This window comes from Pipistrellus kuhlii, unplaced genomic scaffold, assembly GCF_014108245.1.
Source record: "Pipistrellus kuhlii isolate mPipKuh1 unplaced genomic scaffold, mPipKuh1.p scaffold_m20_p_21, whole genome shotgun sequence".
NCBI classification, from domain to species: domain Eukaryota; kingdom Metazoa; phylum Chordata; class Mammalia; order Chiroptera; family Vespertilionidae; genus Pipistrellus; species Pipistrellus kuhlii.
Window position 1 is genome coordinate 13159927 of NW_023425520.1, and position 24048 is coordinate 13183974.

The 24048-nt window shown below is 58.0% G+C and overlaps 1 protein-coding gene across 1 annotated transcript in view; it reads right to left on the reverse strand.

The window, feature by feature from the left end:
• LOC118726045 (bifunctional heparan sulfate N-deacetylase/N-sulfotransferase 4) overlaps positions 1 to 24048 on the reverse strand; it is a 113304-nt gene that overhangs the window by 37873 nt on the left and 51383 nt on the right. Inside the window, exons 3-5 of the mRNA XM_036450408.2 lie at positions 22703 to 22857; positions 11006 to 11191; positions 7152 to 7280 (exon numbers count right to left, since the gene is read on the reverse strand). Coding sequence (XP_036306301.1) covers positions 7152 to 7280; positions 11006 to 11191; positions 22703 to 22857 — 470 coding nt within the window. The remainder of the gene's footprint in view (positions 1 to 7151; positions 7281 to 11005; positions 11192 to 22702; positions 22858 to 24048) is intronic.

A 24048-nucleotide genomic window follows, 5' to 3' on the forward strand; every position in this document is an offset into this window, starting at 1 on the left:
AGCTGGTGTGTGTGGGCTGGGTGTGTGCAGGTGGGTGTGCGGCCGGGTGTGTGAGCCATGTGTCTGTGGCCGGGTGTGTTTTGGCCGGGTGTGTGCAGCCGGGTGTGTGAGCCGGGTGTGTGCAGCTGGGTGTGTGTGGCCGGGTGTGTTTGGCCGGGTGTGAGCGGCCGGGTTGTGTTTGGCCAGGTGTGTGCAGGTGGGTGTGTGCGGCCGAGTGTGTGCAGGCAGGTGTAAGCGACCAGGTGTGTGTATCCGGGTGTGTGAGCCGGGTGTGTGAGCCGGTTGTGAGCGGCCCGGGTGTGTGTGGCCGGGTATGTTTGGTCGGGTGTGTGAGCCGGGTGTGTTTGGCCGGGTGTGTTTGGCCGGGTGTGTTTGGCCGGGTGTGTGCGGCCGGGTGTGCAGCCGGTGTGTACAGTCAGTGTGAGCGGCCCAGCGGCAGCGTGTGGAGAAGTATGTCCCTGCTGCCCCGCTGCTCCTGCTCAGCTCCAAGGTCACCAGGATGTGCAGTGGCCCCACAGGCCGTGGGGGTGTGGGCCCACCTGCTCTTGGGAACACGTAGTAGGTTTTCTGCTCAGCGTCACCACTGGAGAGCGTTCTAGTCTGAGCGCTGTAAATCGTTCATTAAGAAAACCTGGCAAATCTGTTTTCACGTTGTTGTGCAGCAGAAAAAGAAAGCCAGGCGGGAGGCGATCACACCAGGGAGAGCACCCTCTCCGGCCGCCCGGCGCCCCATGCCTCTGAGGACGGCCCTCGCAGGGAAGCGTCTGGGCGGGGCGATCGGCTTACCTGGCAGAGGCCGCCGCAGCTCGCCGGATTGAACTGTATTTCTTCTGTCGGGACAGGGCCCGCAGTTGGAACCCGGGACACGTGCTGCATCTGACAGTGCGGGCGGGGAGGTGCCAGCGTGGGCGGAGGCCGCGCACCGAGAGGAGGCGGGAGCTCTGGATGGGAGGGCGGCTGCTGCCTGTCCTGGAAATGCCTCTCAGGCCCCCCTCGCAGTTAACTTCCAACCTCCGATGCGTTTTGGCAAAGCGAGTTGGCACGGAGGACACAGGCAGCCCCGCTCGGGCAGGCTGCCAAGGACGTGCCCGGTGTGCACGGCCGCGGGGCTGGCAGGAGAGGACAGCCCAGCACTCGGAGGCAGCAGGTGCATCTTCGGGCACAGAAAGCATGCGGGGCTGGTTTAGGGGCGGCGCCCACTAACTGAACCCAGCGTGGGAGCTGGAGGGCGCGCTGGGGATGGCGGGTGCGGCCCCTGAGGCCTCGGGACCTCGCCGCCCAGAGACACGCTGCTGTGGACTTCTCCAGGTTAGAGTCCAGTCCCTCTGGGCGGTGAGCTCCGGCCACGGGGAAGAACTGAGGGCTGCTGCCGCCGCTGTGCCGCCCCCGGAGAGGGACCCCCCAGCCTTCCCCAGCTCCCATTGGCCTCGGAGGGTATGTCCCTACCAACACCTCCAGGAAGGACCAGGACTTACCTGGCCTGCTCAGTCTGGAGGCCGCCGCGGCCAGCACACCCACGAGAGGATTGCGCCCCCTCCCTGGGGCCGCACCCCTGCACCCCTGCCTCTCTCCACTCGCTCACCGGCCTTTCATTGTCTACATGCTGCCTGCAGCCTCTCCTCGGCCTCACACTCACAGAGAAAAACAAGTGCATACTGTCGGTCTGCAGTACTTAAGATTGAAACCACTTTGGCCCTAGCCAGTTTTGCTCAGTGGATAGAGCGTCAGCCTGCAGACCCAAGGGGCCCGGGTTCGATTCCGGTCAAGGGCACATGTCTCAGTCACAGGCTCCTCCCTGGCCCCGGCCCTGGTCGGGACTCGGCAGGAGGCAAATAAGCAATGTGTTTCTCTCACATTGATATTTCTCGCTGTCTTTTCCTCTCTTCCACGCTCTCTAAAAGGCAATGGAAAAATATCCTCGGTGAGGACTAACAACATAAAAAAGGAAATAAAATAAAATAAAATGGAAGCCGCTTTGCATTTTGTACGTTTCACAATGAAAGGATGTGCGGACCAGGCCCACTGGGTCGGAACAGAATCACAGAACCTTCCATCCGGGGAGACGCTACAGCGACAGGTCCCACGGCACCACAGACACTCCTCAGTCTGGACCCGCGGTCGCCCACCGTTCGGACCTCCCGGACCGCCAGTGGTGACCGCGGCCTGGACACCCCAGCTCACCAGGCACGCATCGCGATGACCGTCCTGCTCCCGCTGAGCCCTGTGCTTGCGTGACCATGTCCCCATTGAGAGCTGAGAGGACACTGCTGTTTTCCAAGCAAGCACCTCGAGGCCTTCCCGTCATTCCCTGCGACCTTCCATCTCGCGGGCTTTGGCCCCTCATCGCCATGTGCCCAGTGACATTGGACGCTAACATTATCGTCTGCGTGTGCACCATCGGCGCCTCCGTTCATCCGTCCGCATCGTGAGCCCAGCCACAGGGACAGACACCCAGAGGGGATGAGGGACACAGACACCCAGAGATGCCGCACTGAGTCCCAGCGTGCCTCCAGGCATCCGGCGCCCAGGGCCCCACACCTCACCTTCCCGGGCACAGGGCGAAAAACCGGGAATGCAAACACAGTCCCCCCAAAACTCCGACAGGCACCCCCTAATGCACCTAGGCCTCTGCCCTGGGAGCAGGCTCTGTCAGAACACAGATGCTCTCTTTAAAAGCCTTTATGGCTGAAAGTATCACATATGACCCTTCCCCTCATGACTTCTCCTACCCCCACCCCCACCCAGGCCTCACCACCCACTGTCTGTGTCCAATGGGGTCAGACAGTCTCTTCGGGGAACGGGGCTGGGAATTGGGTGGGTCAGGCAGAACGATGAAACTAGACGGCCAGCGTGCGCCGGACACAGGACAGACTCGCGGCATGGGTAGAGGGCTTAGCATAAGCCAGGAAACCATACAGCACCAGGAGAACCCACAGGCGGACACACACACTCCTGAGGGTTTGCTGTTCCCTAGCTGATGTGGACACCACCCCGCACACCCAGCACAGGCTTCCCTCGGTGTCCTCTGGAGGGAGCTAGGAGAGGCTGTTCACTCCGACAGAGCTGCGAGGAACCCAGAGGGGAAGGCTGGGCCCTGTGATTGCTCCTCTTCCGCTTCCTCTTCCTCCCCTCCCCCCTCCCCTCCCCCTTCCCTCTCCTCGCCTCCCCTTCCCCCTCTCTCCCCCTCTCTCCCCCCTCCCTCCCTCCCCTCCCCTCCCTTTCCCCTCCCTCCCTCCCCTCCCCTCCCTTTCCCTTCCCCCCCCCCCCTCCCCTCCCCCCTCCCCTCCCCCTTCCCTCCCCTCTCCTCCCCTCCCCTCCCCTCTCCTCTCTTCCCCTCCCCTCCCCTCCTTCCTGCAGCCTTTCTGGAACCATCTCAGTGGAACAGGAGTCAGTCCAGCTGTCACCTTGGGGGCTCAAGTCAGACCTGCCCCAGACCACAGCTCTGGGTGTCCGTGATGGTCTCTGTGTTCACTTCCTGCCCCTTGGTTTCACTCACACGAGGTTCCTGACCGGGTGGGGATTCATTTTCTGAGTCAGCGTGACGGGCCCCAGGGCGCCCGGATATTTGCTCAAACCTCACCAGCGTGTTTGAGGCTGTCTGACTCCATGTGAAGGATGAACCGATGGCTGAGCAGAGCAGGTCGCCCACCTCCGTGGTGGTCTGAGTCCCACAGCTTCGCCTGGGACAGCGGGCTTTTCCTGCCTTCGGCCTGACCTGGTCTCCCGCCTGCCGGCCCTCGGACAGCACCGCCCCATCCCCGCAGCCCCCGCTGCTGCCTGCAGGTCCTGGGACCCGCCCGCCTCCATCAGCACAGGAGCACCCACCGCACCGCACCCTCTGCCCACCCTGGCCCGGCTCCCCTGGGAGTGCTGACCTGTGCTGGGGTGACCTGCCTCCGGGCCGGACGGCCGTGCTGGCCTCACACGGCAGGTGCCATAGCCGCACCTCCCAGCCACCTGGCGGCCACCGCCCCAGGCACGGCCACCACCCCGGGCACGGCCACTGCCCCGGGCACGGCCACCGCCCCGGGCACGGCCACCGCCCCGGGCATGACTGCCACCGCCCCGGGCACGGCCACCGCTCCGGGCACGACAACCACCGCCCCGGGCATGACGGCCACCGCCCCGGGCACGGCCACCGCCCCGGGCACGGCCACCGCCCCGGGCACGGCCACCGCTCTGGCTCTGGGCACGGCCACCGCCCCGGGCATGGCTGCTGGCGGCCACCGCCCCGGGCACAGCGGCCACGGCTCTGGGCTTGAGCAGCTCCTCTGGGTCCTGTATCTCTGTGGACCTGTGGCCTCAGCCCGGCTTCCCTTGGTGCTGAGGCGTCCCGTCGCCCCACGCGGGCCCTCCAGAGATGCTCCTGCTGGGCCAGCGGGTCCCTGTCCCTCACGCATGCATCCTAGTTTTAAAATTTAACTTTCATTTTTCAATCCTCACCGAGGATATTTTCCCATTGATTTTTAGAGAGGAAGAGAGAGGGAGAGACAGAGAGAAACAGATGTGAGAGAGACACATGGATTGGTCGCCTCCTGCATGTGCCCTGACCAGAGCCTGTGAGGAGGAAACCAAGGTATTTGCCCTTGGCTGGAATCAAACCGGGGACCCTTCAGTCCGCTGGCTAAGGCTCTATCCTCCTGCCAACACTCTATCCTCCGGCCAACGCTCTGTCCGCTGGCCAACGCTCTATCTGCTGGCCAACGCTCTGTCCGCTGGCCAACGCTCTGACTAGGCCCATGCACCCTACTTTAATTTCACCATAAACTCACAAGGATGAGCAGACACAGGGAGCCTCCGGCCAATGGCCCTGCCCTGCCCTGCCCTGCCCCCTGTGACCAAGCCCCGCCTCTATCTAAGCCCCGCCCCCTGTCCTGCCACCAGCCCCGCCCCTGTGTGAGGGGGGCTCTGCTCTCAGCCAGGCTCAGGGTCAGGCTTTGCTTTTAATGGCTGTGCCTTCTGAGGGGAGGCTCTGAGGCCGGGCTCCCCTCCCTCCAGCCCTCCAGCCCCCCAGCCCACCCTGCAGTCTCCCCTCTCCTCCTGCGGCTGGGTTCCATTGCTGGGGACCTGAGAACACCGCTGTGACCACTGATCTGCCCAGCCCTGTACGCAGGCCCGTAGCCTGGGCTGGGTGAGCTCCCGGCAGCGGTGTTCCCCTGAGTGGGAGAGCCGACACCCCAGGGTGCGCAGAAGCCAGCCGGAACCCCTGTGGGTGCTGGGAGCCAAAGCCAGCTTCCCTCACCTCAGGCACAGAGTCTCAGGGAGAAAAGGCGGATCTGAAATAACCCACCTCACCCCCACATCGCCCCCATCACCCCCATCACCCCCACCACCCCCATCACCCCTCATCATCCCCATCACCCCCCATCACCCCCCCATCACCCCCATCACCCCCCACATCACCCCCATCGCCCTCCCATCACCCCCATCACCCCCCATCACCCTCATCACCCCCCCATCACCCCCATTACACCCCCATCACCCCATCACACCCCCATCACCCCCATCACCCCCGTCCCCCCATCACCCCCATCACCCCCATCACCCCCATCACCCCCATCATCCCCCCATCACCCCCATCACCCCCATCACCCCCATCACCCCCCCATCACTCCCATCATCCCATCACCCCCATCACCCCCATCACCCCCATCACCCCCCCATCACCCCCCCATCACCCCCATCACCCCCCCATCACCCCCCCACACCCCCCATCACCCCCCCCATCACTCCCATCACCCCACCATCACCCCATCACCCCCATCACACCCCATCACCCCATCACCCCATCACCACCCCCATCACCCCATCACCCCCCCCACCCCCATCACCCCCATCACCCCCCCACCACCCCCATCAGCCCACATTACCCCATCACACCCCCATCACCCCCATCACCCCCATCACCCCACCACCCCATCACCCCCATCACCCCCCCATCACCCCATCACCCCCATCACCCCCATCACCCCCCATCACCCCATCACCCCATCACCCCATCACCCCATCACCCCCATCACCCCATCACTCCCCCATCACCCCCATCACCCCCCCACCACCCCCATCACCCCCATCACCCCCATCACCCCCATCACCCCACCCCCCCACCACCCCCATCACCCCCATCACCCCCCCATCACCCCCATCACCCCCATCACCCCCATCACCCCATCACCCCCATCACCCCCATCACCCCCCCATCACTCCCATCACCCCCATCACCCCCATCACACCCCCACCCCCCACCACCCCCATCACCCCCCCATCACCCCCTTCACCCCACCCCCCCATCACCCCCATCACCCCCCATCACACCCCCACCCCCCCACCCCCCCCCATCACCCCCCCATCACCCCCACCCCCCCACCACCCCCATCAGCCCACATTACCGAAGGCAGCAATCCCCACCCGCTGTGCCCTCCCTGCAGCAGGAGGTGAAGGCCACAGCGGGGAGCTGGAGGGAGACAAGGAAAGACAAAAGGGGCCACGTTTGCTAGCTTTGATTCCAAAATGGAGCTTCTAAAGGAGCCTGGGACCCTCCTTCCCACAACCAAGGGTGCAGGTGGTTTGCAGGGAGGCATTCCCAGGGCGGGAAGGAAGGGGGCGCCCTGAGGCGGAGCCAGAGCGGACAGCTTCCTGAGCGCCTGGGCCAGGTGAGCACCTTCCGGTGAGAAGCCGCTCCTGTGTCCGCTGCGGCCCAGCCAGGAGCCCCGAGGGGCGCTCTGGTCAGTGCTGTCTTATTTATTGTATCGATACATACAATACTCATTTGTATTGACTTCAGAGAGGGAGACAGAAACATCAATGATGAGAGAATCATGGATCGGCTGCCTCCTGCACGCCCCACTGGGGACTGAGCCCACAACTCGGGCTGTGCCCTGACTGGGAATCGAACTCAGGACCCTTCAGTCCACAGGCCCACGCTCTATCCATTGAGCCAAACCAGCTCAGGCCAAAACTGCCTTTGAAAGAAACCTGAGCTTGCCCGGATCTAAGACGATCAGGGAGGTGAATCTCGGACGGACGTGTGGTCTGCTCTCTCCGGCCGGCTGGCCTCGCCCGTGACCGCTGAGGAAGGCTGTGAGCAGACAGAAGGAGACGCACAGAGTTACCGCGAATCCCGCGTGCCCGCGGGGGCCTGAGGCACGTACTGGGTTCAGCAGGACGGTGAGGAAGAGCTCGCCTCCCCGGATGCTCTTGTCCAGCTCCTGGGGCCCCCCGGGGTACTCCTTGTAGAAGATGGTGTGGGTGAACAGCCCGCAGGTCTGCCGGGGGAGGACCTGGGGGGACAGGGACAGGCGTTAGCCAGCGCCCAGCACAGGCCCGTCCGCACCGCTGCCACGGCGCTGCCGGTGCTGACTGATGCCCAGGTCGATAGGAACGGAGAGCTGCTGGTGGAGGAGTGTGAGCGGGGGCGGGTGACTGTGTGCACACGAAAGGAGTGTCACTCCACAGCTGACGGTGTGTGTTCTGTGCCATTGGATCGTGCAGGGTGCTGTCCGGCATCCCCCTCACAGCTCTGCCAGCCGGAGGCTCAGCCTGTGGCTCCTCCAGTCCCTCCACCTCCTGTCGGGGCTCCTCCTGCTGCCTCTGCCCCAGCATCGCTCTTTTCCAAAGACCCGCCTCCTCCCGCGGTGTCCGAAGCAGACAGTGTCCGTGTGCCGCCTGCCCGCCGGGCCCAGGCCATGCCCGCCATGCCCAGGCTGGATTTGCTCCGAGACCCATGTGTCCGTCCTCGTGGCATCGATGTGCTGAACCCTTTGCACTCGGGCCTGTAACCCCCACCCCGCTGGGCTCACTGGGTGAAAGGGCTGGCCAACTCAGGCCTCTGGGTAAATTAGCTCAAAGGAGGGTCCCCCAGGTCCCACTTCCGGGCACCGAGTTATGGTCGGACCGCTCTCGGCTCCGGGTCTCGGGGTTCTCGTCACTCCCCACCGTGACCTGAGCTGCTCTCACTGTGCTCAGAGCTGAAATGTCAGTCACAGACGTAGCCACGTGATCTGATGATTGCTTCGGCATGTTCTGTGGTTAATTCTGTTGTAAATCTGAACATGCCACAGAGAAGGCAAGTAAGTACTTTTATTCTGAGAATTATTCGCAATAATAAACTACTCCTAATCTAACGGGAAGATGCATGCAGGTGTACAGCGTAGGTGTAATTCTTTGCTTAATTTTTATAATAATTTGTAAGAAAAGTCAAGGCAAACAGATGCATTTAATACTGGTTAAAAGGAATGTTTTTATTTAATAACTAGAGGCCTGGTGCAGAGATTTGTGCCCTGGGTGGGGGTGGGGGGTGTCCCTCAGCCTGGCCTGCGCCCTCCTACAGTCCGGGATCCTCAGGGAAGTCCGCCTCTGCCAGCAGGCAGACATTCCTCTCCCAGTCTGGGGCCCTCACAGTCTGGGTGGGACCCCGCACTCCTCACCGCCTGCCTGCTCTGACCACTGGGGGCAGCGTCTGCGTTGAGCATCTGCCCCCTGGTGGTCAGTATGTGTCGTAGCAACCAGTTGTTTTGCGGTTTGGTCAATTTGCATATTAGGCTTTTATTGGCTAGAATCTGTCCATGGTCGTGCAGCCCCTCGGCAGCAGGTCCCTTCTCTCTGGTCTGAAGGACAGGGTGACACTCCCCATACCGCCTACCCCCTACTCCCATGAGCATGGCTCCCGCCCTCTCCCCATCCACGGCTCCGGGAGTCTGAGCTGTGAGCTGTGATTGACAAGGAGCCAGGGAAGTTTCCCGGAAGCACAGCGAGTGGTGTGCTTCTCCTGGTTTCAGACAGGGGACAGGCAGGGGGCAACCCTCAGAGGAACCCAGAGCCGGGGGCGGGGGTGTGTGTGTGTGGACAGTTGAAGGAAAGGGAGCACGGTGAGTGTGCGGGGACCGGGCAGCGGACCCAGGACGTGGCCTAGGCCCGCAGCGAGATGGGCGTGTTCGGGCGGCTGCTGTGTCTCAGAGGAAAGAACACTCTGTTCAGTCTAACCAATAGTCATGCGTTCCATCTAAAGCACACCTGTTCTTATCCTCATGTAAAGGGGTCACACAGCATCCTCGCACCAGATTATGATTGTTTTTTCAGCTAATCTGCCTGGAGAGAACACGCGTGCCTTCGATTTGTCACGAAGGAGGGGAGACGAGAAGTGGGTGTCCTCAGACCCTCCAGGCCCGGAGCTGAGTGACCGAGCGGAGCTCCAGCCTCCGTGCTGCGCGGGTGGGCTGCCAGCTGACCGCCCTGACCTGGGCGGGGCATTCCTGACCTATGACCCCACCCTCTGCCTGGAAAAGGCTCCATAAAACCCCCGCCCAACACCCAGACATTCCCAGGAGGAGCCTCAGTCCTGACGCTGCAGGGACTGCCGCCCGCGGGAGCCGTTCCCAGGACGGGAGCTGGTCCTGCGCTGGCCAAGGCCACGTCCAGGTTCACGGCCAGCATGTGGCCTGTCACTGCTACGCACGGCAGGAGTGGGGTGCTGTGTGGGGAGATGGGGTGCTCTGTGTGGGAGTTAGGGTGCTCTGTGAGGGAAATGGGGTGCTGTGAGAAAGCTGGGTGCTGTGTGAGGGAGCTGGGGTGCTGTGTGGGGAGATGGAGTGCTGTGGGGGAGATGGGGTGCTGTGGGGGAGATTGGGTGCTGTGTGGGGGAGATGGGGTGCTGTGGGGGAGATTGGGTGCTGTGTGGGGGAGATGGGGTGCTGTGGGGGAGATTGGGTGCTGTGTGGGGGAGATGGGGTGCTGTGGGGGAGATTGGGTGCTGTGTGGGGGAGATGGGGTGCTGTGTGAGGGAGCTGGGGTGCTGTGTGAGGGAGATGGGGTGCTGTGGGGGAGATGGGGTGCTGTGGGGGAGATTGGGTGCTGTGTGGGAGAGATGGGGTGCTGTGTGAGGGAGCTGGGGTGCTGTGTGAGGGAGATGGGGTGCTGTGTGAAGGAGATAGGGTGCTGTGTGAGGAAGATGGGGTGTTGTGAGAGGAGATGGGTGCTGTGAGGGAGCTTGGGTGCTGTGTGGGAGTTGGGGTGCTGTAAGGTAGTTGGGGTGCTGTGTGGAAGATGGGGTGTTGTGTGGGGGAGATGGGGTGTTGTGTGGGGGAGATGGGGTGTTGTGAGAGGAGATGGGTGCTGTGAGGGAGCTTGGGTGCTGTGTGGGAGTTGGGGTGCTGTAAGGTAGTTGGGGTGCTGTGTGGAAGATGGGGTGTTGTGTGGGGGAGATGGGGTGTTGTGTGGGGGAGATGGGGTGTTGTATGGGGGAGATGAGGTGTTGTGTGAGGGAGCTGGGGTGCTGTGGGGGAGATAGGGTGCTGTATGGGGGAGATGGGGTGCTGTATGGGGGAGATGGGGTGCTCTCTGAGGGAGATGGGGTGTTGTGTGGGGGAGATGGGGTGCTGTGTGGGGGAGATGGGGTATTGTATGAGGGAGATGGGGTGTTGTGTGAGGGAGCTGGAGTGTTGTGTGGGGGAGCTGGAGTGTTGTGTGGGGGAGATGGGGTGTTGTGTGGGGGAGCTGGGGTGCTGTGTGGGGGAGATGGGGTGTTGTATGAGGGAGATGGGGTGTTGTGTGAGGGAGCTGGAGTGTTGTGTGAGGGAGCTGGAGTGTTGTGTGGGGGAGCTGGAGTGTTGTGTGTGGGAGATGGGGTGTTGTGTGAGGGAGCTAGGGTGCTGTGTGGGGGAGATGGGGTGTTGTGTGAGGGAGCTGGGGTGCTGTGTGGGGGAGATGGGGTGTTGTGTGGGGGAGATGGGGTGTTGTGGGGGAGCTGGAGTGTTGTGTGGGGGAGCTGGGGTGTTGTATGGGGGAGATGGGGTGTTGTGTGAGGGAGCTGGGGTGTTGTGTGTGGGAGATGGGGTGTTGTATGAGGGAGATGGGGTGCTGTGGGGGAGATGGGGTGCTGTATGGGGGAGATGGGGTGCTCTCTGAGGGAGATGGGGTGCTGTATGAGGGAGATGGGGTGTTGTGTGGGGGAGATGGGGTGTTGTATGAGGGAGATGGGGTGCTGTGGGGGAGATGGGGTGCCGCTCACCATGATGCCGTCGTGGACGAAGCCCCTGCGGTGCCGGGCGGGCTTCAGGTGCGGGTACTCCTCCGTGCTGGTCACCTGGACGCCCCACACCTGCTTCCAGGCCGCGTACAGCTGCGCGTGCACCGGGTACACGCCCGAGTGGTGCGGGGCCACCGCGTAGCCCATGTCCACGGGGATCCCGTGCGCCTGGAAGAGAGCGGCTCACGTGGGTGCGCTCCGGGGGCCACGCCCCTCGGCCTGCGGCTGGGGCGGGGGGCACCGGCCTGCGTGTGGAGGTGATTCTGGGCCCTGACTGCGGAGCGGGGGGAGAGGGGGAGGGGCGCGAAGGAATAGGACACACCCTCCTCAGATGATGCAGAGAAAAGGGTACTGAGCCCCACAGAGAGACTGCAGAGCACGGTGTGGGTGTGGTGGTGTGTGTGAGTGTGTGTATGTGTGTATGTGCAGTGTGTGAGTATGTAGACAGTGCATGAGTGTGTATGTGTGAGGTGTGCGTGTATGTGCAATGTGTGTGTTAACTCTGTGAGTGTGTGTGTGTATATGTGGTGTGAGGGGTGTGTGTACACGTGTGTCTGAGTGTGGGTGTGACGCAGCTACGAGTGTGCATGAGTGTGGTGAGTGAGCGCCTGAGATGCTGCCGAGCAGAGGTGGGTATGAACCAGGCGCTGACCCTTGTACGGCAGGCAGCTGGCCGCGCACCAGGCGGTCTGCTCCTACCTCGGGGGAAGGACCCAGTGGCAGGGGGGACGGTGCCTGGGCAGCCGCTGGGCGTGCAGGGGGCAGGAGGGGGTGCCTGCTGGGAGGGCTGGCTCCAGGGACAAGGCAGGCCAGTGCGGTGACATCAGGGACAGAGGGCGGGACAGGGGGCCGAGGTCCCCACCAGCCCCAGCTCCCTTTGTCTTCAGGGGACGCTCGCTCTGGCAAACCGCTGACCCCTAATGACACAGGTGTAAACGTACACGAGGATGTGAACAAATCCTCAGAGAGTTTACAGCGTGGTTCCTGCTTTAGACTGCAGCGTCTAGTTGTGCTCTTTGTATAATATGTCTCCCTCTGAGGCTCCTCTGCTCCCAGAAGAACTCCCTGGACCGACTCCTCACTGTCAGTTATCGCCATAGACAACCAGCGAGTCCGCGGGGAGCAGCCGGAGCCAGCGCAGCCCAGCCGACTTCACTGTCACACCCCCAGTTCCTGGGCCTGGCGGGTCCCCCCAGTTCCTGGGCCTGGCGGACAACCCCAGTTCCTGGCAGATCCCCCCAGTTCCTGGGCCTGGCGGACAACCCCAGTTCCTGGCAGATCCCCCCAGTTCCTGGGCCTGGAGGGTCCCCCCAGTTCCTGGGCCTGGAGGGTCCCCCCAGTTCCTGGCAGATCCCCCCAGTTCCTGGGCCTGGAGGATCGGGCACAGTGAGCGGGGCCTGTGGCTCCTGGGCTGTGGCGCCCAGGTCATGCCCTCACTCAGTCCCTAGGTCCGGCCTCCCCTCCTGCCGCCCCCTCCTTCCCGCCAGGACCTTCACTGCCCGGCCTCCCGCTGCTCCTCACTCAGAGGAGTCTGCTTCCTGACATCTATCAGGATCAATAACCCTGGAGAGACGGGATTTGAAATCAATGCTGTAAAATGAGCCAAGTCTCTTGCTAGGCACAGGGGACAATTCTGTTCCTGGCAGGAGCCGGACGGCACACTTCTGCCAGAGCTGAGTTTTTGAGACGAGGCAAAGTGGGAGCCAGTAACAAAGTCGTGGGAGCTACGGGGTGGGGGGGGGGCACCCTGTCCCTGACACCGCCCTGGGCCGCGGTGCCCAGTGAATGGTCACAAAGGGGGTGGCACCGGGGAGCTGGCAGGTGCTGCCCTGGTTAGACAGGTGTGCTTCCCTGGGGGACACCTGGGTGGGTGCCGAGCGCTGTCTGGGGTGCCGCTGTCTGGGGTGCCGCTGTCTGGGGTGCCGCTGTCTGAGGGTGCCGCTGTCTGGGGGTGCCGCTGTCTGGGGGTGCCACTGTCTGGGGTGCCGCTGTCTGGGGGTGCCGCTGTCTGGGGGTGCCACTGTCTGGGGGTGCCGCTGTCTGTGGGTGCCGCTGTCTGGGGGTGCCACTGTCTGGGGGTGCCGCTGTCTGGGGGTGCCGCTGTCTGAGGGTGCCGCTGTCTGGGGCTGAGCGCTGTCTGGGGGTGATGCTGTCTGGGGTGACGCTGTCTGGGGGTGACGCTGTCTGGGGTGACGCTGTCTGGGGGTGACGCTGTCTGGGGTGACACTGTCTGGGGTGACGCTGTCTGGGGGTGACGCTGTCTGGGGTGATGCTGTCTGAGGGTGGCTGGAGCACAGGCTGCTGGGAGGCCGGATCTGCGGGAGAGGGCACAGCAGGGTGTGGAGGCTGGACCCTTCCAGTGGCTCACAGGAGGTTTGCAGCAGCCCTGTCCGAGAGGGAGGAGCAACAGCAGGGGCAGCGCCTCCCTCCGCCACCAGCCTCCGGTCTGTCCCAGAGGGACTGAGCCTCACGTCGGCCGGAGACACTCCGTGAGCAGGTGCATCCCAGAAACACAGGGTGAGAACCACCAAGAAGGAGAGGAGGAGAGGAGGAGAGGAGGAGAGGAGGAGAGGAGGAGAGGAGGAGTGGAGGAGAGGAGGAGAGGAGGAGGGGAGGAAACAAGAGGAGAGGAGGAGAGGAGGAGAGGAGGAGAGGAGGAGAGGAGGAGAGGAGGAGTGGAGAGGAGAGGAGAGGAGAGGAGGAGAGGAGGAGAGGAGGAGAGGAGGAGAGGATGTGAAAAGCTTCCCGAGGATCGGGTACTGAGTACCTGCCAGCTGATGCGATTGAAGAAAACTTATGAGACCCTGTAGATTACATTAGGGTAGGGGTGTCGAACTCAATCAGAGAAGGGGCCAAAATCTAAAATCCAGCCTAAATCGCGGGCCGAATGGTTTACTGAACAGTCATAAACTGTCATTGTGATGGAAACGCAGCGGATTGCAGTGATGACAGCGCGGTGCGGGCCACATTGCAAGGCCTGGAGGGATGGATTTGGCCCGAGGGCCTTGTGTTTGACACATGTGCATTAGGGATTGGGTGCTAATTACGACTTATTCTATTCTAGTTTTTGAAAAATGGCGACCCTGTTTGTATGTAGCCTGTGAATTAGCACGTTACCTCAGTTTCCAGTCCCCTGGGAACTCGAGGTCACGGGGAGTCGGGGCAGGTTAAACCCTGGCAAACACTGGCGGGGCCACGTTGGCTGCTCCTGGAGGTTCCTCATTCTTGTAAGAGAGGTTGTTTTGACAACTACTCAAACCACCTCTGAATGTTGACTCTGACATTTCTATTGTGTTCTTACAGTTTAGTTTCAAATGCGTCCCGTGTTTGCACGGGAGAGCCTCTGGAGCTCTGTGGTTTGGGGGTCTGTGTGGGTCGAGGCTCAGCTGTGGTCTGTGGAGGGCGGCCTTGAGCTCGGGATGGAGAGAACGAGGCTGCTAGCCCGCCTCTGGCCCAGGAGGAGCGGCTGGGGTGACTGCTCACTGTGGCCAGCGTTCCAGGGGGAAAAGCACAGGCTCCTAACTGCCTGGGTGACTGATACCCGCTGCCTCGAGTTGTCAGAGGGAGAAGGCGGCCCTGTGAGCAGTATAACTTGAACTGGAAATTAATAAAAAACAATGAAGTCCCTTGGTGGCCCCTGTCCCCTCCTGGCCCAGCTGCCCTGCCCCCTCCTCGCCCAGCCCAGGGCTTCTGGCTGTCTGGGCTCCCAGGAGAGCGCTGGATCCATCCACTGCCCACGGCCCTGAGGAGCCGGATCCCCCGGAGACCGGCTGCTGGGCATTTCAGTCCTCTCCTCCTCTCCTCCTCTCACTAATTTAAACACATCCTTTTGCAGACATAGATTTGCGTGAACTATTACTCTCTCTGAACAAGGGAACCTATTTCCAATATTATTTTTGCATCACGATGAGACTCCCCTTAGGAGTCAGTTTCCCCTTTAATGTCAGCGTCATGCATTTATGGAAACATGCCTTAAGCACTTGGGTGGGTGTGGGCCATCCTTCTGCTTGGTCCCTCCCTGTCTCCCATATTCAGCTATATTCAGGGTATTATTACATCTGACCTCCAGGACAGCCTAGGCCTGCCTAAGAGTTAAATTAATTCTTGTCTTCAAATTTATGGAACTTTGACTACCATGTGAGATAGCCTACATTTCATCAAACTAAATATAATTTTATGTTAATAGATGGTACTCATATGTTAAATTAATTATGACCACTTAACTAACTTCCTATAAAGATGACTCAATTCCTATGCTTTTCTGTAGATATGTGGACATGTTTGAAACAAAACTCAGACCAAAATAGTATATTTCCATCTGATCACCATCATGTTAAAGGGGCATCATCTATGGATATCCAAGTGCAGGTACCACTCTCATCTCAAATGACTTCACGTCCAGCACAACCTGCTTCTCACGTCATTAACCAGCACCCAGCCCTCTACTTGCATGTGCCTGGAACAACCTCTCACTCCTCATCGTGCTCAGGTCACCGCAGGAAGAGCTGTGGGAACGGAAGTGCCAACTTGAAGAGGTACCGGGGAGAGACAAATGTCTGCCCAGGATAGATGAGTGTCAGACAAACAATCAGGTTGACTTTTTCAAATTGAAAAATGCAAAAGAGGAAAAAAAAGGAAAATAAAAAGAAGAACATGGTAACTAATGTGTTTGATGGATTATCTAATTTGCATAGTATATGCTCAATAAGGCAGGAGTTAAATAATGATAAAATCTCTTAAAAATTTTGGCTCTTGACTATGTCACAGTCATTTTAGAATTGAAAACAAGTTTGGTCATTGAAATAATAAAATTAAAACAAGTCAGTGAAAGCTCATTATGCTATTTTTGACTATTTTAAGAATCTGCTCAAAAACTGCTATCTAACAATTAATTGGTAAATAGGCATAAAATCTTACTATCAACACTCCTTAAAGAGTGTTGGGTCATTACGTTCAGGTATTCTATATAGATATGCCTTTTATGAGTCTATAAATTTTAGATAATGGGGCAATTAAAAAATGTAAGCACTCTGTGCCCATCACACTGGGCTTCAACTGTGTGCCAGAAACACAAAATGGAAACAGAATCAGTAGATTACAAAGAAGAGCTTATTTTTCTGGAGTTAGTCTGGAGCTAGTGGTTGGCTCAGAAGCCTGGGTGCCTGGGGTGAGATTTCTGAGTCCTTCGGCCTTTCCTCCATAGTTGTGCAATGAACCCCTTAGCTCCAGCCAATCGGGCTGTAAACAGGCCAAGAGGCAGAAACAAAGGCCAAGGGCAGAGAGCAGAGTCAGTGTGTTGAACCCCCTTTCCTGGAAGGCCCATACCTTGACTTACACGCTCATTCCATTGGCCAGAACTATATTAGGGTGATAATGATCCTACCTCAAACAAAAGCCGAGAAGTCAGTCCTGTAGCTGGACAGTTTGCTCCACAAGCAAACTCTGGATTCATCCAAAGCAAGGATACTGAGATGGGCACAGTAGTTCCCCCTTATTCTCAGAGACAGGGTATAAGACCCTCACTGGATGTCTGAGACCGCAGGCAGCACCAAACCCTTTATTGCCTATCAGTGATCATAGTCAGTGTTGAATTATGTGTAGGTGGAGGGCAGCAAGGCAAATGCGAATGTCTCGTACCTGTTCCCAACTTGCATGCCAAATATGCAAAAAGTCTCCCGTTGGTTTAATCTTCCTCTCCTTGTCTTATTTCAAAAGCAATGATCGTATATTTCTTGAGGAAATGTGGAAAGTGATGGCAGTCGTGAAGATGATGATGGTAAAGATGATGACAGTGATGATGATGATTATGGTGATAGTGATGATATGTTGTTGGTGATGATGTTGATGATGATGGTGATGATGATGGTGGTGATGATAATGATGGTGGTGTTGATGGTGATGATGATGGGATGGTGATGATGATGGTGTTGATTGTGATGGTGATGGTGGTGATGATGTTGATGATGATGGTGATGATAATGATGGTGGTGTTGATGGTGATGATAATGGGGTGATGATGGTGATGGTGATGGCGGTGATGATGTTGATGATGATGGTGATGATCATGATGGGGATGATGGGGATGATGGTTATGGTGACAAATGCTTTTTGAATCACTATATACTAGCAGTTTTCTAAGTGTTACACAGACACAGACACATCACATCAAACCTTCACAAAACTCTACGTGGTAGGAACTCCCATCACCCCATCTTACATATTTAAAAATCAAGCACAGGAATTTTAAGTCATTTGCTAAGGTCATCCACCTAGTAATTGGCAAAAATGAAACTTGAACCAAGAGTGGTTTGATGCCAAACACAGGAGTTTACCTCATACTGACAATTAGCGGCCCTCACAGGGTCCTGCAGGATTTTTTTTTAAAATATATTTTATTGATTTTGTACAGAGAGGAAGGGAGAGAGATAGAGAGCTAGAAACATCGATGAGCCGCCTCTTGCACACCCCCTACTGGGGATATGCACGCAACCAAGGCACATGCCCTTGACTGGAATCGAACCTGGGACCTTTCAGTCCCCAAGCCGACGCTCTATCCATTGAGCCAAACCGGTCTCGGCTCGTGCAGGATTTTTATGCATAAAAGAGCTAAGGTTTTGTTTTATTCTGAGGAATGTGACTTTTTCTTTTGCATTTTGATTATAGTTCATTGTTCTGTACAATATAAACAAACTTAATACTTAGAGGAAATATTTATTCGTGCTTAACAATTCCATTAGACACGCACAACTGCGGTGAGCAGCTATTAGCTTGTCTCGGGGGGAATCTCTGCTGCAACTGCGCCGGGCATCAGCCTGGGGAAGAGCTGGAGCCCCTCTGGCTGATCGCCATAAACACACACACACTGAGAAGCAGGAAGGACGTCTTTCCAGCTTCACCCGGAACCAGAGCGATGGCCGCAGGCGCCCAGAGAGGATAGCTGCAGCCCGCAGGCTCACAGCCTGTGTTCTGAGGGATATAAATAGTTCACTTCCTCCCATTACTGCTGCCTGATATCAGAGTGCATCTTGTAGGTGGTATTTATTCCTCTGAGGTTAGACATGCTCAGAAATAAAATAGCTGATGGCAGAACAAAGCTGCTGCAGCTAAAATAGAAATTTGGGGTGTGGGGGTGTGATGTTGCTCTCTGCTAGGAAAATCAAATAGATAAATATGTATTGCAGAGATTTTCTGTCTAAGGGAAATTTTTCATCCACCTGCCAATATAACACCAGCAAGCACTTTCCATGACAAAACCCATGATAAGAAAAGGCATTTTTCCTCTAAATCCAATGCTAAGCAATATGAATATTAATAGCTAACGAAATACCAATTCTATTTTGCAGGCAAAAGTTCATCCTATTTTTATGTTGTAGGTTTGGTGAGTACAGGAATTGAGAACCTGCAGACAGCTTGATGAGGGAGTTAAGAACTTTAGTAAACAATCTCATCCTACTTGTAAAATCCCAGGACATGCAGTGCATAGCTGACAGGGAATTCAAATTCCCTTGTCGCCAGCAGGCGTGGCTCAGTGGTTGAGCATCGACCTGTGAACCAGGAGGTCATGGTTCTAGTCTCCGTAGGGGCACAGGCCCGGGTTGTGGGCTCCATCCCCAGTAGGGGCATGCAGGAGGCAGCTGATTGATGATTCTCTCTCACCATAGATGTTTCTCTCTCTTCCTCTCCCTTCCTCTCTGAAATCAATAACAGTATCTTTTAAAAGAAATATTTCACTTGCCATGCAGCACACTTATCATGCTGCCACTCACACTCTCTGATCCTCCATATTAATCCTTTAAGCTTTATGCAGCCTCTACTGGCAATACAGAAAGCTGTGAGTTCTTCAACGGCCCCTCCCCTTTGCAGAGGGCACATGTACCCCTTAGTGGTCTGGACGGTGGGTGACAAAGACCATTGTCTAAATGGCCCCAGGTTGGTTCCTGTGCCCTGGGGAGACTCTGCGGCTGTCCTAGGCCAGCAGCTCTGGCGTGGGGCTCGGCCTGGCCCAGGTGAGGAGCCCGGGGCTGGGGAGGCAGGCGGAGCGGAGTGTGGGTCTATGTGTGACCCTGCCAAGTCACTCACACATGAGCTAAGCGTGTTCCCTGTCGCTGTAGAGACAGGTCTGAGGTGCTGGTGGTAGCTGATGCTCAAGCTCAGGGGCTTTGAAAACATCAGGGCCCTCAGTGCCCCTGGTTTGCGGGTTCGTCTGAATGAGACGGGCTCTGGCTGCTGGGCTCAGACAGCGTGAGTGTGGCTACAGGGAAAGCCAGCGGCCCGAACCACAGCCCGAAGCTGACGTGGACACAGAACTCAACAGCCCTAGGATGAGGGTTTAGGGGCAGAAGGCCCATGTCTTGGCCACACTGACCGAACCAACGCAATTTTTCTGAATGGCCTTTAAAGGGCCATCAACGTTTAATTACAGAGCGATTACATCGGGGCCTCCCGTGCTCCGCGTGGCTTCAAAAAGGAACGACCCGTACCGGTGGGAAGGGCCATGTGAAGGTAACTCACCGCCCAGGGTGAGGCCGGGGGTGGGGAGGGGGGACCGGCCGGCCCAGGAGAAACAGTGCATCTCCAAGGCGACCGGCCGGGAGTTCAGCCTGCTTCCAGGCCAGTTAGTTTTCTGAAAAGTTGAAAAGGGAGAATTTCCTTAATTTGTACAATGTTCAGGAGACTAACAACTATCTTCCACTCCCCTGGAGGAGTAAGAATAAACATTCTTACAAATCTCATTTAGAAACGTATTGGGCTTTTAAAAATTGATTTCAGAGAGGAAGGGACAGGGAGAGGGAGAGAAACATCAATGACGAGAGTCATGGATTGGCTGCCTCCTGAAGCCCCACACTGGGGATCCAGCATGTGCCTTGACCAGGAATCGAACTGTCACCTCCTGGTTTATAGCTCAACACTCACCACTGAGCCACACCGGCCGGGCAAATATTGGGCTTTTCAAAGCAAGACACACCGAGTGTTCGTCTGGGCTTAGGACGGTCATCATTGGCCAATTAGTGCCTACTGAATGCTTGGGATGGGCTCTGCCCTGAGCACAGGAGCCACATCCTTACAACAACCCTCCTGGGCGGTCACTACCATTCTCATATTGCACACGGGGAAACTGAGGCACAGCCGTTTTTGTTGATTGGTGTTTGTTTAAGATCAAGCATCTGATGATGGGAGTCAGGATCCAAACCCTGGCATCATGGTGCCACGTCTGTGATCAGACCAGACTGCTGGGTACACTGTCCACACCGCAATGAGGACCCCACGGGCGGGTGTGGCCCAGGCTGGGAACTCAGGGACGGGGTGTGGGGTCTGCTCCCGTCCTCGCAGGCGGAGCCTGTAACCCAGGCCTCCCGTGTCCTGAGGTCTGGGCCTCCTAACGTGCTCTCAGCAGCCTTGTGGCACGCTGAGTGGCTGGTGCTCCCTGAGCACCGTGGACGGAGGTGTCCGGGGGCCGGTCCCTGCCGTGTGGAAGCCCAAGGCCGTGCATCCGAGCCTCCTTCCGGGGAAATGTTTCTCCCCTCAGGTTGTTCGAGGGACGTGTGCTTCAGTTGACTGTACAGCAGTGGTGCCGGAACGTTCTGGGTAAAGGTGAGGATATTAACAACTTCAGATCTTGGGGCCACATGGTCCCTTTGGGGACCCAGCTCCGCTACTGCAGGAGCAGCTGCCTGGAGAGGCAGGCGCCACAGGGGCAGGTGTGGTGGGCCCACAGCACTCACTCTGACATTCGATGGACTTGATTCTGGCACAAAGCCTTGCTGTGCCTGTGACTGTTTTTCAATCATTTCAAAAAGAAAACAAGGAGCAGAACTATCTCACTCATCACAACAGAGCGCCTGGCGGCCAGCTTTGCCCTGGGGTCCCAGCCTGCTGCTGCCCGCCACAGCCTTGGCAGTCCCAGCCGCAGGCACGTCTCAGCAGCTGCACACACAGAGCAGCTTTAAGATGAGCAGAGCTGCCGCCGGAGGGACTGTGCCTAAACCTCTGGATGGTACACCAGGTGACGTGACCTCTGCACTGGCCCGCGACCCAGAGAACTTGGCAAAGGCGATAAGAAAGTAGACATGATGGGTACAGGGCTGATGACTGTGGACCCTGACAAAGACAACACCCCAAGAAAGAAGGGGCCCTGGCAGCTAATGGGGCTCAAATACAGCAGCAGAGCCTGGGGCCTCGCATGTGACCTGCCCTTCAGGGAGCAGCCTGCCCTGGGCCCTGCAGCGGAGCAAGCCCTTATAAAGCACTTCCTGACGTCCGATTTCAACCAATAGGACTGAGGCTCTCCCCATCCAATCAGAGCTGAGCAGCTCTGACCAACCAGTGTGGCTCTATTCTGACCAATCAGGGCAGTGCCTTTAGACCAATCACACTTTGAGGATCTGGAGTCCTCATTTGCATGAGAACAAACCAATTGGGGGCCAGGGGTGGGGGTTCTTTCCACAGAAGTCACTCCCCTCTGGCTGGGGGAGCCCTTGCCCTTTCCAGCCGCACTGACCAGCGGCTCCCTGGCTGAGCCAGGACGGCTCAGGGGGCAGAGCAGAGCTGCTGAGCCAGAGGGCTGGCTAGGGCTGCCCCGAGTCACTGTCCTCACAGCCCCACTGTCACCATGGAGCTGTTTTCCCTGAAGGAAGTCTCCTCCACCGCGTCCCAGAGTGAGGGTTCCTGGTGGTGTGGATTGACACCAGTGACCACGGGTTACAAGGTGACCAGCTGGACACGGCCACCCAGAGTGACCACCACCTCAGACCCAGCCCCACGCGGCAGCGTCTCTGCACCGACACCGATGTAATGCCCCTTCCCTTTCTCAGCCACCTGCACCTTCGTCGCCATGGGAACACTGTGAGGCTTCTGCCTGAACCAGAGCTCACTCAATAGCCAATCCCTTTGGGGGTCCAATACGCCTGCTGCCCTCACTTCAGCCTTTTCTTTTCAGGGGACACACACCATCTCGCAATGTGCTGCACATGCCTCCCCGCGTGCTGCCTGCCATGGCTGAGCAGAGCTGCTGGCGTGTGGAAAGGCTGCCCGGGGAGGGGGAGCTGTAAGCCCCGGGCGCTGTGGTCTGAGCCACCGCTCCAGTGACTCCGCCCACCAGCCGTCATCCTGCAGCAATGCTCCTACACATGTTCTAAAACGGGTTTTTAGAGAGAGAAGCACCAATACGAGAGGGAAACATTGACTGGCTGCCTCCTGCCTGCCCCCCACTGGAGATCAAGCTGCAATCTGGGCATTGCCCAGACTGGGAACTGAACCAGGGACCTTTAGGTGCATGGGAGGAAGCTCAACCCACTGAGCGCACAGTCAGGGCTAAAGCACTGCTTTTGGAGGCTCATTGTGACACAGAGCCGGGATGGCGCTGGAGAAGGTGCCATTGTTCTCAGATGCAAGACAACCCTTCTGTGAACGGGAGGGGGGAGTGTTCTGACAACGGCCCGCTTTTCCAGATACATTTGATATCACATCACGGCCCAACACACACACACACACACACACACACACGCGCACACAAACACCCCCCACAGGCCTGAAACAAAGGAACACAAAGCAATGTGTACCCTTAGCACATGAGACGCACTCTGATATTCCTGCTCTGCTTCTGCCGGATTCAACCCAACACCCTGATGCTGGGTCCCCAGAGAGGGCGCCCGGCCCCGGGACACGCTGCAGGGCACTCACTAGGGCGAACTCCTTGTTGAGGGCCATCTGCTCCACCAGCGAGGACTCGTTCTGGAAGAGGTGCGGCTGCATGTGGCTCCACATGTGCGGGAACCACCAGAACTCGTCCACGGATCGGAGCAGCAGGTCATCGCCCTCGTCCTCCTCGCGGGTCCCTGGAAAACACAGGTAAAAGGCGTCGGTGACATTCCATCGGCTGGAAGGGCATCTTTGTCAGGTTTTAGTTATTCTTCTCGTGACAAACACAGAAACCCAAGCTCCTGTTATTCTAATAAAAAAGAATAAAATTCATATTCTACATTACGTCACAGGCCTCAAGGTTTGGGTTGGCATGAGGTGGGGTAAGTTGGGTGGCCCCTGGTCCACAGTTCTGTCTGTCCCTGTCCTGGGACTGTCCATCGCCCACAGTTCTGTCTGTCACTGTCCTGGGACTGTCCATCGCCCACAGTTCTGTCTGTCCCTGTCCTGGGACTGTCCATCGCCCACAGTTCTCCTGTCTGTCCCTGTCCTGGGACTGTCCATCGCCCACAGTTCTCCTGTCTGTCCCTGTCTTGGGACTGTCCATCGCCCACAGTTCTCCTGTCTGTCCCTGTCCTGGGACTGTCCATCGCCCACAGTTCTCCTGTCTGTCACTGTCCTAAGTCTCCATCACCCACAGTTCTCCTGTCTGTCACTGTCCTAAGTCTCCATCGCCCACAGTTTTCCTGTCTGTCACTGTCCTGGGACTGTCCATCGCCCACAGTTCTCCTGTCTGTCACTGTCCTGGGACTGTCCATCGCCCACATTTCTCCTGTCTCTCACTGTCCTAAGTCTCCATCACCCACATTTCTCCTGTCTGTCACTGTCCTAAGTCTCCATCACCCACAGTTCTCCTGTCTGTCACATTCCTGGACAGTCCACTGTCCACAGTTCTGTCTGTTGATGTACACAGACACTTTACCATATAAAATCCTATGAATTTTATGTGGATATTGTGTTAGTTTATAAACTCTGCCCAGGAGGTTAGAGGTGTGGGCGGGGCCTCTGTTTCACCTGGTGGAGCAACTTCCCAGCATCTCTCTCTCACCTCATCCGAGGCCACAGTTCAAGGCGGTGCGGCGAGCTCCTGCACAGAGATCTCAGCGATCTCAGGCCGTGGTGCTCGGGGACGTGCCTTGCGGAGCAGAATCTCAACTGAGTGGGACCACTGGGTTTGCCTCCTCGGCCAGGAGGGGCTGTGTGCACCGTTTGTGCCCGGTACGCAGACGAGCACACGAGTCCACACAGCTGGTATTTACCCCGTGTCAGACCAGTGTGTCGGTCCCACCGAGCCTTGCCCTTCTCACCCGGCCCTGATCCAAGCCCAG